The sequence below is a fragment of the Helianthus annuus genome, chromosome 17 (assembly GCF_002127325.2).
Source record: "Helianthus annuus cultivar XRQ/B chromosome 17, HanXRQr2.0-SUNRISE, whole genome shotgun sequence".
Classification (NCBI taxonomy): domain Eukaryota; kingdom Viridiplantae; phylum Streptophyta; class Magnoliopsida; order Asterales; family Asteraceae; genus Helianthus; species Helianthus annuus.
The window spans coordinates 158,804,505-158,817,890 of record NC_035449.2 but is presented as its reverse complement, the minus strand read 5'-3'; the positions used below and the strand labels follow the sequence as shown (position 1 = coordinate 158,817,890).

Below are 13,386 nucleotides of genomic sequence, written 5' to 3'. Positions count from 1 at the left end.
AGGATTGATTGCTTGGCAAGCTTATGGTAGGAATAAGTTCCATGCCGCTCTCCAGTGATTCACTAAAAATACACCTTCGGCCGAGTGTTGAGTGATCCCCCGTGAGGTATGTGAACTTGTATATAAATGAAATTTTAAAAAGGCATGTTATGCCCAAATAAGTAATTTCTCTTATGAAATGTTCTAAATAAATCATAACGAATAGGATTGTAAATAGTATAAAAATAAAACCCAATAAAGATCTTGGATTCCCGACACTCAAGACAAGCCCAAAACCTTCTCTTCTACCTATTTCATTTGGGATGTGTAAGCCACATATTAAAGAGTTTTGCTTGAGGACAAGCAAAGATTCAAGTGTGGGGGTATTTGATGTGAGTAAAATGCAACATATAAATTACATCAAATGAGGCATAAAACTAACCCTTTTGAAGTACTAATGTTGGAAAAAGTGTGCTTTTGTCTTCCTTTTGTATTTTCAGGGTTAAAAGAGCTTAAATGAACAAAAGAAGCAAAAATGCAGCCAAATCCAACATAAATACAAAGAAAAGGAAGAAACGTGGCATGCCCGACTCCTCGACAGCATCTCCCAAAGCAAAAACAAGAAGAAAGCTGAGCATGGGGCTGTGCGCAGCTGAACACGGGGCGTGTCCAGCTCAACACGGGGCCGTGCTCAGCGAGCACGGGGCAGTGTCCAGGATGGTCAGCCCTGGCACAAAAGACAAAGTGGTAGAAGCTTCTACTGCCCACCACGGGGCCGTGCCCAGCGGACACGGGGGCGTGGTCAGAGTGCTGCAGGTGCATTTATTGTAATTGCGAATTACAATTAATGAAGAGAGAGAGTGTCAGACGGGCACGGGGCCGTGTCCAGCGGACACGGGGCCGTGCCCAGGCTTCTGTTCAGCCTATAAATAGAGGAGCTTGGCTTCATTCTCTCTCATCCCTTGGCACACCACCTCTCTCACACCTCATCCACCACCCACCACCACCATAACACCATCATCCACCACCATCATCCATTATCCATCGTAGAGTGTGTGAGTCGTCTCGGGATCCAAGATTGATCGTAAGAGTTCTTGACAATCAAGGCCATGTTTGCCTAAGTCTCTTACATCACTTGGTGAAGACAAGTGTTTAGTATAATACTTTTTATTTTTAATCTTTTGCACTTTTTATTTGGTTTTGTATTAATGACTTTAATAACTAGTTACTTATGTTGAAGGTGATCTTTCCTTATCGTTTGTCAGTGGTGTCTTGGCATTATTTTACTATCTATATAAAATAAAAGATTTTCACCATTCATATCTCCACGGTCTATATGGAGGTATGTTGGCTACCTGGTCGGGGGTTAAGGGAACGGTTTGGTAAGGGTCTTGCCCTTGTTCAGCGTTTAGAGGTCCTGCTTGGGACCTGGGTCAAATTTAGTAGGATCTCCTTCAATGCCCATAGGTATTGGATGGCGGGGATCCAAACTCTTTGACCCCCTCATAAGTTAACTACTATTAATACTATAACCCGGCTATTTAGGACTGTATCCCTGCTGACTCAGACTACTTAGCCGAGGGTAACGTCACCGCCAAAAGCGGGGCCTACCACAATTTGCATTAATAACTTAATTCATTATCTTTCAATAATCCGACCCTTTAGGATTGTATCCTTGCTGACTCAAACTACTGGGTTGAGGGTAACGTCGCCTTCAAAAGAGGGGCCTACTACAATAACTAAGATAATCTCTTAAACAAGTGCAAAAGTGCGAAAATAATCAAAGGTTATACTAATACACGTGTCGGATCCAAGTGATTCATCTTGTCTATCTGTTTTTATTTTATTTTATTTTTCAGCATTTAGTTAGTTTTTATTTTTCTTAGTTTAAACATTTTTCTCACTTTTTGATTTGATTAGACGTTGAGGATAAACCGGTATTAAAAGCTCTTGTGTCCTTGGACGACCTCGGTATCTTACCAACACTATACTACGTCCACGATGGGTGCACTTGCCCATATGTGTGTTTAGTGTTAGTGAATATCGTGTTTTATAAATTTAAAACTTGGCTAAAAGTGTAAAAAGGGCTTAAATACTCATCAAAATAATATTACACTACACAAGCATCACTGGTAGCTGGTAGCTGTAGTTTTTTAGATATATTTGGTGTTTGGCAGATAAGCTGGAGCTTTTAATAAAATGTATAAAATGACCAAAATGGACATAACTAAAAATTTAGAAAGTTGATGCATTAAAAAGTTCCTTATTTTTAGAGGTTAAAATAGTCATTTTTCCCTAAAAGCTTGTAGCTCCTTCTAAACGCTACTAGTAGTAGCGTTCAACCAAAATCTTCAAGCTCCTAACCTAAAAGCTTCAAGCTCCTTCAACCAAACAAGACTTTTTATTGAGTAGGAGCTTTTTCTTAAAAGCTTAAAGCTATAAGCTCCTAAAAGCTCATAAAAGCTCCATGCCAAACATACCCATAATGAGTTGGGAGCACGATGTTCCACACATAGGTTTTAGGCTACATCACCAGGGGCGCACCTTTTAGACCACACGGTGTGGGTGTCGTTCCTCGGCGTTGTTGCCAGTCAACGCCCACCTTGCCACACCGTCTCCCGCGTTGTGCACGACGTTGTTGTTTGTGCGAGAGATATTCTACCGGCATGGAGGGCTAACACGAGTCGACATGGAACTTGGTTATTGGTTGCTTCTAACTAGCCGTTGTTCAACGGCTAGTTTGACAATACTGCTAGTTTGATCTTTAGAAAAACCTTTGTTTAAAAAAAAACTATATATACATATTTCACACCATTTTTAAAAACCACACACTCAATCATCCATTTATCTCTTCCTTACTAACTATTATCTCCCTTTTTAACAAAATTTTTAAAAAGTGGAAGGCTTAAATTCTTCACCTTTATCTTCTTCATTGTCGTCTGAACTTGACGATTTAATTTTATTCTCTTCAGATGACGAGGTGTTGATCAGTTCTGTTTTAGGCATAATGGAAAACATGAATAACATACCCGATTGCAGCAGTACATGACAGCAGAGAATCTAGATGGAGACGTAGCAATAGTGTTTGACATGATTGTCAGCTTGGTCTGGTTCCTCCTTAGGGTGCAATCTAATGATGGTGATAAGAGAACCGAATATGGTGTTCGGCTATGGAGAGAGGGGGCGATTTCATGATGATGTTATTGTGATTAGAGTCTAACCCTTTAACCCTCTAATTATCTCCTTATATATGCACCCAAGAGGAAACCCTAATTAGTTAATAATGGTAATATGGCCCAGCAACAATTACCAACTAATTAAATAATAGGTTTTTATATATTTTGATCTATATAATGTAAATGATTATAATGGCTAACAGATTAAATATAACATAATATATATTTAATCTTACACGAGGGACCGACACTCATAATTTCAGCGGTTCAAAAGGTGGTTCAAACTGTAATGGAAGACGGATGGTGCTCCTTAGAACCAAAGAGGAGAATATACATAGTACGTGACTGAGTCACCGCACATGAGTTATTGGTAAGTGATTATTTTTCACCAAACCCTACTTATGATGATAGTACTTTTAGGCGTCGATTTCGTATGAGTCGTGAATTATTTCTTAGAATATGAAACAAGTTATCAAGTAAATATGAATTTTTTCGACAAAGAAAGGATGTGCGTGGTGGTTTAGGATTTAGCGCATTACAAAAAGTCACGGTCGCGCTTAAACAATTGGCTTATGGGACGACTTCCGACATTATGGATGAATATATAAAAATGTCGGTACGGGTGGCAAGGGAAAGTCTCCATTATTTTTGTGAGTGTGTCATTGAACTATATCTAAAAAAAATATTTGAGAAAACTGACATTTGGTGACATACAACACCTTTTGGAGGCTCATGAAGAGCGACATGGTTTCCCCGGGATGATCGGTAGTTTAGATTGTCTGAATGGGAGTGGGAAAATTCTCCAACATTGTGGGTCGGGCAACACAGTAGTGGATTTCATAAAAAAAACCGACTATGATGCTTGAAGAGGTTTCATCTCAATATCTTTGGCTTTGGCATGCATTCTTTGTTAAGCCTGCCGGAAATAACGATATAAATATTCTTAATCAATCACCCATTTTCAACGACCATATGCACGGTGTTGGACAAAAAGGTTCTTTTCATGTTAGCGGTGCGGAGTACAAATATGGTTATTATCTAACGGACGGTATATACCTGGATCGGGCTGTGTTTGTATAATCAATTACACGGAGAACAACGTTAGACGAAAAGAGACATAAGTTTAATGGGGCTCAAATGGCGGTACGAAAAGACATTGAACAAGCATTTGGTGTTTTGCAATCAAGATGACATATTTTGAAGGTGCCGTGTAGAATTATGGAGAAACCAAGAATTCGAAATGTGATGTACGCGTGCGTTATTTTGCATAACATGATTTTGGAGGATGAGAGACGCGCAATTGGCAAGTATTATGAGAAGATGAGTCAACCAAGCACCGTAGAATTAACTGATAAAAAAAAGAAGTTGATTGAAATTAAAGATGATACAAAACATCACAACCTTCGAGCGGATTTGGTTGAACACATTTGGAGCCTTTCACGAGTCGACTTTGGCGAAGACGAAGAGGATGATTGAAGTTTATGTAACTTTTTTAAGTTTATGAAAATTTTTATAAATTATGTAATTTTTTTATTTTTAAGTTTATGTAACTTAAATTTTATGTGGTTTTTAAAATTTATTTTTGTATTCAATTAATATATATTAATGTTCTTAAGTTAAATTTAATTGATTTTATATAATGTTTAAATAGAAAATAATAATATTAAATAGGTGTCAAATGTCGAATAACGCCCCTCTTCCACGTCCCTTCCCGCACCCTCTTTTTTCCACCACGCCACTTTTCTGAGCGGGCTTACGTGTCGTCCACATGTCGCATAACAACCATTTTTCAAGCCCTTCCACACCGTGTGGTCTCAAGGGGAAACGGGGTGCACCCGCCTCCGTCAACTTTCAGTTACTAGTGTCTTTTTTCCGATTTTTCGTCCCGAATTTTTTAAAATTATATAGGTCTCCCCAGCCAATTTTTATGCCTAAATTTTCCATGCCCCTGCCAAGTTTATTGTCCAAAACATTTGTACCTATTTTGATATTGAGTTAAAAAAAACATGAAGAACGGGGAAGTTTGAAACTAGTTTTTACATAAATGAAACTTGAGGGTTCATTTTGGTCTTAATTGAAAGATGTTAAACAAAAAAAGAATAATACGTGAGGATAGAGGCGACCTATCTGTGTTGTTCGACCTCAACAGAAGAAAAAAAAAGTTATGTGTTCTTAGGGTGAAGCCTTCAAATCTTCAATCCTTTATACATATCTTGCATCATTATAAATATTCTGGTCTTTTATTTGTTAAATAATATTTAGTTTTTTTCTTATGTGTAAAAGCGGATCCTTTGAATTGAATAGCCGACCCGAACATACAACCCAAACATAGCGATAGAAAGAAATTTTCTTGGGTTCCATGACTTCGCGTCCCTGCGAAACATTTGGTTAAGCTCCAGCACTGCACATCACCTCACGCGTGAGGCGCGAGGCGTGATCCCTCATACCGCATGATCTAACAATGTTTTTTAATGGAACTTCCACATTTAAAATTCCTAAAAGACGGACCGAACTTCCATCAATATTTACGGGGCTTCCTAAATATTTGAGAAGGGGCCTATACTTCATGAATTAAAGATGAGGTTTAGAAGTAAGATTTCGAATAAGATTTCTATCCTGTCTTTTTAGAAGTTTGTCTAGTTCCAAAGTCGGGACACATTGTTGTTTTTGTAGTTCTTTCATTGCATGATCTAGAAAATACATAATGTATTGTGTTGGTTATGTCTTTAACATTACATTGTGGTTGTAACAAATTTTAGTACACATGCATGGTCCTGCAGTCTAGATATGTAGTTTAGTAGAAAAAAAAAATATACTTTTGTATTTTAGGAAATGTAGTTTACGACACGTGGTAATGTGTGGTCCTATATTCATCGGTAAGATCTAGAGATGTATTTTAGCACCAAATTATTTGTATTTTTATGGAAATGTAGTTTGACATAAAATGGTTTGTTACCTAACGTGACTTTGTAACTTAAAACAACTCACTAATTTCATTAGTATACTAATTATAATACACATGTAAATATGTAATTTAACACAAAATGGCGTGTATGGCCTGACATGACTTCATATAACCTAAAACATACAACTCACTAACACATGGCACTACTCAATAATGCCAACTAGTTTTTTTTGACGCCGCGCGTTGCGGCGAAACCGAGCAAATGATAATGTAAAACAAACATGATTTGAAAATAAAGCATGTTGTTTAGAAAGCCAAACCATTAGACAGTTTAGTTTATCATCGTACCGTTTTATGATACCAAATAAATACATTATTTTGAGTACAACTTCGTTTTTAACAAAATTTATAACGGAATGTCAGAGAAAAAATCAAGCACAACTACATACTTAAGTTTTTAGAAAAGAAGATAAAAACATAAATTATTAAAAAAGTATCAAATTAATCGATAAATTAATATATGTTTTAAAAAAAGAAAAAGATTATTAAAAAAATGGTAAAGAAAATATATGATTTTAAAATAGAAAAGAATTAAAAGTATGTTCATAAAAGTAAATATAATAATAAACTATTATAATATATTAAATAAAAAATAATAAAAAACTATATATATTATTATAAAAATAAAGTTTCTATTCATCATTCTTCATTAACTAGTATACCAATCATCTTATGTAGTATAACACCAAGACTCATTAATGTCCTAATATTAATGCAAGGCTTTCATACCCATTAAGGCCCATTAATTCAATGGCCATCATACCCATTAAGGCCCAACAATTTAATTAATTTGAGCATATTAAAAGAAACAAAACCAATTTACGTATAATAAAATACTTAAAAATAATTTTAAAACTAACTTAAATTAAATGAAGTATTCTTAAAGAATTTCATTACATATAGTATTCTAAAGTAATTTTAAAAATTAAAAATAGAACGTATGTTTGATAAGTTTAGGTTTTTGATGGACTGGCTGTCGCTAAAACCATCGATGATTTTTAGGTCAGATTAGTTTCATCAGTCTTTTCAGACTCAACATGTTGCAATTCAATTAGATATAGCTTCTAAAACCTCCAAGAAAGTTGGACCATGTTCATACATACCACTCTTAACATCATAATACATAATTATACAATTAACTAACAAAAGGAAGATTTGAACAACTAATTCAACATAAGATCATTCAATTATATTATCTAATGAAGGAGTTGAAACTTTCTTGATCTCATCTTCAATGGCTTTTTCAAGCCACATCTCAGCATCTTCCATCATTTCTGGACTAAGTCTCACCATAAGTATGCAAAACTCGGTTTCATTCAAATACCCATCTCCATCAAGATCTCCTTCCAATACCATACCTTCTGCATCTTCCTTGCTCATACCTTCCATCCCTAGATATCTTGAATTCTTTCTCAAACTTTCCGGTGTTATCAGCCCTATCTTCTCGTCTGCTAGCACCCGAAAACCACCGCATAGCTCTTCCATGAAGGTGCTTACCTCTAGCTTCTCCGCCATAACCGGTAGCAAGTCTTGGTAGCCTTTTTCTTCTTCCATTTGTTTTTGTGGTTGGTTGGAGTTGGAAGAATTTTTAATGGTCTTATTTATAGGAATGGAATAGTTTGGAGGTATAGATGTCAAAGACAATTTGTCAATCCGGTTGAGACTAGGGAAGGTACAAGTTTATATTCCAAAGTCATGGGGTGACATTTTCATAAAACTAATTAAATGTGTAGAATTGAGGGGTAGATATGTGTTTCGAACATTCGAAGCATATTTTGAGATATAAAGTAATAAAATAATTAGCAGTGGCGGAACTTAAACAAAAACTTAGGGGTGTTTGGCTTAGCTTTTTGAAACAACTTATTGACTTATTGACTTTTTGAAAAAGCTAATAAGTCAAAAATCATGTTTGGATAGACCCCTTAGGGCATGTTTGGCTAAGCTTATTATAGTTAAAAAGGACTTTTGGAAAAGGACTTTTGGGAAAATGACTTTTTGAAAATGAGTTTTTAAAAAAAGTGTTTGGATTAGCTTATTGATGTAAAATGACTAAAATGGGCATTCTTTTAGATATAAGGGTGTAAAGAATGGGTATATTGGTAATTTGTAGTTTGAAAAGTTAAAAGCTGGCCAAAAAGTCATAATATTGTGACTTCTTGAAACCTCCTTTTTCTTCTTTGCAAAAAGCCATTTCTAAAAGGACTTTTGGCTTAGCCAAACACAAAAACAACTTATTGGCTTTTTGATAAGTCAATAAGCCAATAAGTTGTTTTGAAATGCTTAGCGAAACATGCCCTTAATGGGGGCCTAAGTCTCAAAATCCAAATTGGTTGGGGTCGTACTCTTAAAAAATCAATATTTTAAACTACAAAAAAAAAAAATCTGAAATTTTCGGTAAAATTAAAACTAAGAGCGAAAAATAGGTGGGGGTTGCGGCACCCCCAGCCCCAATAAAGCTTTGCCCCTGCATGTGGGTTAAACGGTCAGCAATCTGTCGGTGATATCTTTGATCCACGTCCGGTTTTCCACGAACATTCATCCAACGGATTCTACCTTAACGAAAGATTACAAACGGATTTTATAATTAAGTATTTGACTCCTTTTTAGGACTGTAAATGAACGTAACATTCAACAACTCGTTTGTGAACTATTCGGCAGGAAGTTCGTTTACGTTAGTGCGTTTAATAAATAAACAAGGAATTTCATTCTATTAGCTAAATAATACAAACACGAACAAAGGTCGTGTTCATCAATTGCGTTCGTGAATATTCGATAATATGTCCGTTCACATAGGTTCATAGTCGTTCGTTTAGTTTATGTTCAGCTATTACATGTTTCTTGTTATATTTTTTATTTATTTTTAGTTTATTACCCTAACTTCTAAACTAAAAACCCTAATTATTTTGGGATAATTTTGTTTATGTTTATTACGTCTAATTTGTGCTTTTGTTTTGAGATATTTATGTTCATGATTATTATGTTAAGTGCTTAAAATGGTATATGATGTTTGTGTTCGTGGATAATTCGTGAACTAGTTCAATTTTTTAATGAACGAACACGATCTAGAATTTCATCCGATTATGTGTTTATGAACGTTCATAAACAAGTTTAATGCTAAACGAACGAATATGAACAGGAGGCTTCGTTCGGTTGGTTTACAACCTACTCCTTTTTGTTAATGAATTGGATTTATATATTCTTTCTAAAATATAGTACTTTTGATCATGCTTTTCTTGTAGGAAGCTTCATGGGAAGGTAGAGTTATCATCTCTTTTGGAAACATTATATAAATATATCATCTTCCACCGCTTGTCCTCTTTCATCTTCTTCTTTCCAAGAACCTTCCTCCCTCCACTTCAAACAAAATATATAATTACGAAGTCTAATCAACCATACGCACTTCGTACGCAATGTATGTATATAGACCCATACTTGAGAATAAAATGAATATGTTATTTACTATGTGCATATAACGTTTTGTGGGGAAAATGAGATGGGTAAAGCCTCCTCATATAACGTGGTTTTCAAAGAAAATGGATCCTAATTATTCAGTGAAGGGGGGCAGTTAAGAGTTAAAGTTGATAGGGCAAAATGATAATTATAAAAGATTAAAATATATAAAGTTTTTGGTAAAAGTTGAGGAGGCTATATGTTTTTTTTAATGAACTATTTGATTTTTATTACTCTATTGTTAGCAAGTAACAAGTCACGAGGACCAGTGGCGGATCTAGGATTCCGATCAACCGGTAACGTTTTATAAATACGCGGTAATGAAATCGAAAAAACGTAAAATTTTTCCAAAATTTACACTAAAAACGTCAAAAATTTTCCGACCAAGCGGTAGCGGAGGCTACCCCTTGTTCCTATATACATCCGCCCCTGACGAGGACAAACAATAATTACAAAAAAAAAAAAAACAAAAAAACAAAAAATGAATTTTGTAATCAATTCTTCAATACAGTTTTTAACCTTTGTTTATATTAAGAAGTATAAATACGAAAGACTAATAATGAAATCAATAATGCACTCCCTTGTTTTGTTGATGTGAACACTACGTCATTCCGGTTCTTTCAAATAACCCACCAAGCGGACATAATAGTCACCTCAATCAAACCACTCTTCCCACTATTTGGCTTCTGTTATTCATTGATTGGTGGGTGCTAAAGTTATGTGACAAAGAAGATGCTATAGTGTTACTTAAATACCATCAAGTTGCTTTTTGTAGATATTTAAGGGGTGTGTGTATTACGACATAATGGTTTGAATTATATGTTTATTAAGTCAAGGGTATTACTAAAAGGTGTGATGTAAAGAGACACAACTTTTGACTTACCCTAAGGCACCCCAAGTTACTTTTTGTAGGGTTATGTAATGTGTATAGCATGAATATGAAGAAAATACGAAATTTCATTGTGATCCAAGGCTCGGATTTTACAATGATTACAATGAAACGATGAATACAAGAATACAATGTCTCCAAAAATAGAAATACAAGCAACGGTTTCTAATTATGGAATGTATGAAAAAGCAAGGCGTTACAGTCTCCCCTGCTCCAGAACCACAGTTACTACCTATCAACTCATAATTCATTCATTAATTCAATATCGAATACAAATGGGTTTATATATATTCTACTAGTTACAATAATAACCCTCTAAATTATGACAATTAAATATTTGGCTTAACATTCCCCCGCAAGTTGAGGGCGGGTAACGACCTGCAACATGGATCTTAAAAATTCAAATCTTTGAGTTGATAACAGCTTAGTGAAGATGTCGGCAATTTGATCATCTGTTTTAATAAATTGAACCTTCAGATTTCCTTGACTAACTTGCTCACGAACAAAATGAAAATCTACCTCCACATGTTTAGTTCTAGCATGAAACACTGGGTTTGCTGAAAGATATGTGGCTCCAAGATTATCACACCAAAGAGTGGGTTTATTTAACTTAACTCCCAGTTCTTGTAGAAGAGACTTTAGCCAGATTAGTTCAGCAACCGTATCAGCAATAGCCTTGTATTCGGATTCAGTAGACGACCTAGAGACAGTTTTCTGCTTACGAGCTGACCATGATACTAAGTTTGAACCCAAGAAGATAGCATAGCCCCCCGTGGATCGACGGTCGACCGGGCAACCAGCCCAATCGGAATCCGAATATGCTGTAATAGGAACCAACCGCTCACCCCAATGTGAATCAGCAAAGGAATGTAATGTAGACGTTGTGTTCGATGTAAAACGAAGGCCCAGTTGAGACGTTCCCTTGAGATAGCGAATTATACGTTTGACAGCTGTCCAATGGGATTCGTGAGGTTCATGCATGAACTGACAGACCCTGTTGACAGCGTAGGCAATGTCGGGCCGAGATAAAGTAGCATACTGGAGTGCTCCAACACAATGACGATATCTTGTAGGATCGGGCATAAGTGGGTCGTCCTTGGTTATCATATCTGCTTTGGCATTTGTAGGTGTTGCAAGCGGTTTCGAATCTTTTAACCCGGCTCGATCAATAAGTTCCTGAATATACTTCCTTTGAGATAGGATAAGACCCGAAGGGGTGTGAAGAACTTCAATACCAAGAAAGTAAGTACGACGACCCATGTCAGTGAGAGACACCTGCTGGCCAAGTGAGGCAATAATGCGATTAACTGTGTTGGGATCATTGCCCGTAATGATGATGTTGTCCACGTAAACGAGTAGATAAACCTGTGTACCCAAGTGGTTAAGGATAAATAATGATGGATCAGTTTTGGAACCATGAAAACCAAGATGCTGTAAGACGTTTGAGAGTTTGGTGAACCATGCCCTGGGTGACTGTTTTAAGCCATAAAGGGATTTGTGCAACTTACAAACATGATGAGGATGTTTAGGATCCTCGAAGCCCGGTGGTTGACGCATGTAGACCGTTTCATGTAGATCACTGTGTAAAAACGCATTTTGCACATCCAGTTGTTTGAGAGACCAATTGTTAGAGACGGCAAGTCAAAAAGAACCGTGCGGATGGTAGCTGGTTTGACCACGGGGCTGAATGTCTCATGATAATCAATGCTAGACTCTTGTAAAAAACCTTTGCTACCAATCGAGCCTTGTGTCTAGTCAGGTTCCCATGCTGATCAGTTTTCAACCTGTAAACCCACTTGCAATCAATAACATTAGAATTTGGAAACGGAGGAACTAACGACCACGTTCTGTTTCTGTGTAGTGCGTGCAACTCGGCTGTCATGGCTTGACGCCACTCCGCGGATTCGTTGTCAACAGTAAAGGAAGTCGGTTCAGAAGGAACGGTAGCGGTGGTGGCGATATTGGCTGAAGGGTCAAAAATTTTTGGGGGTTCAGGATGTGGCCGAAGGTGAGGAGGTCGGTAACGGGGCGTGGATGGTTGCGAAGGAGAGGAAGTAGGTTGGGTGGTGGTGGTCTGTGGAATAGGGGCGGTTTGGACAGGTTCGGAAATAGGAGGGGTGGGTAGCGATGGTTCGGTTGTAGTAGTGGATGGGTTATCAAAAATGATTAATGGCGGATCAGGAATTGTAGAAAAAGAAGTGGCGGCTGTGGAGGGTGAAGGAGGGTCGATGGAGGGTTCAGTAAGGGAGGGAAAAACATGCTCGTTAAATCAGATGTGGCGAGCAATGTAGATCCGGTGAGTAGATTAATCAAGGCATTGATATCCATGATGAGATGGGCTATAACCGAGGAATATACAAGGAGTAGAACAAGAATCAATTTTGTGTTGGTTATATGGACGTAAATAAGGAAAACAGAGACATCCGAAGACTCGAAGAAATGAGTAATAGGGAGGACGTTGGAAAACTAGTTGATACGGGGATTTGTTTGAGGAAAGACGAGAAGGTAGACGGTTGATGAGGTAGACGGCGGTTTGAAAAGCGAATGACCAAAAAGTTTGAGGTAGTTTGGATTGGGCTAGTAAGGTGAGACTGGTTTCCACGACGTGGCGGTGGCGACGCTCGACAATACCATTCTGTTCACTCGTATGAGGACACGAGCGACGATATAAAATACAATGGGATATAAAAAACTGAGTAAGGTTCCGAAACTCGCCACCCCAATCAGTTTGAACATTTTTTGGTTTGGTGTTAAATTGGCGTTCAACTAGGCGAACGAAGTTTGTAAAGGTGGTAAAAACGTCGGATTTTTGCATGAGCAGGAAATACCACATATAGCGTGTATGATGGTCAACACATAACAAAAAATAACAATAACCGTCAAAGGACGTGGTAGTATGGCCCCAAACATCACAATAAACCAAATCA

General features: G+C 36.9%; 1 protein-coding gene across 1 annotated transcript; it reads right to left on the bottom strand.

Annotated features, from left to right (window-relative positions):
- Window positions 1-7,160: 7,160 nt before the first annotated feature.
- On the bottom strand, window positions 7,161-7,777 carry LOC110922447 (calcium-binding protein KIC). Its single transcript, XM_022166749.2, has one exon. It carries the CDS (start codon window positions 7,672-7,674, stop codon window positions 7,300-7,302), a length of 375 nt encoding a protein of 124 aa, XP_022022441.1. The 5' UTR covers window positions 7,675-7,777; the 3' UTR covers window positions 7,161-7,299.
- Window positions 7,778-13,386: the final 5,609 nt, after the last annotated feature.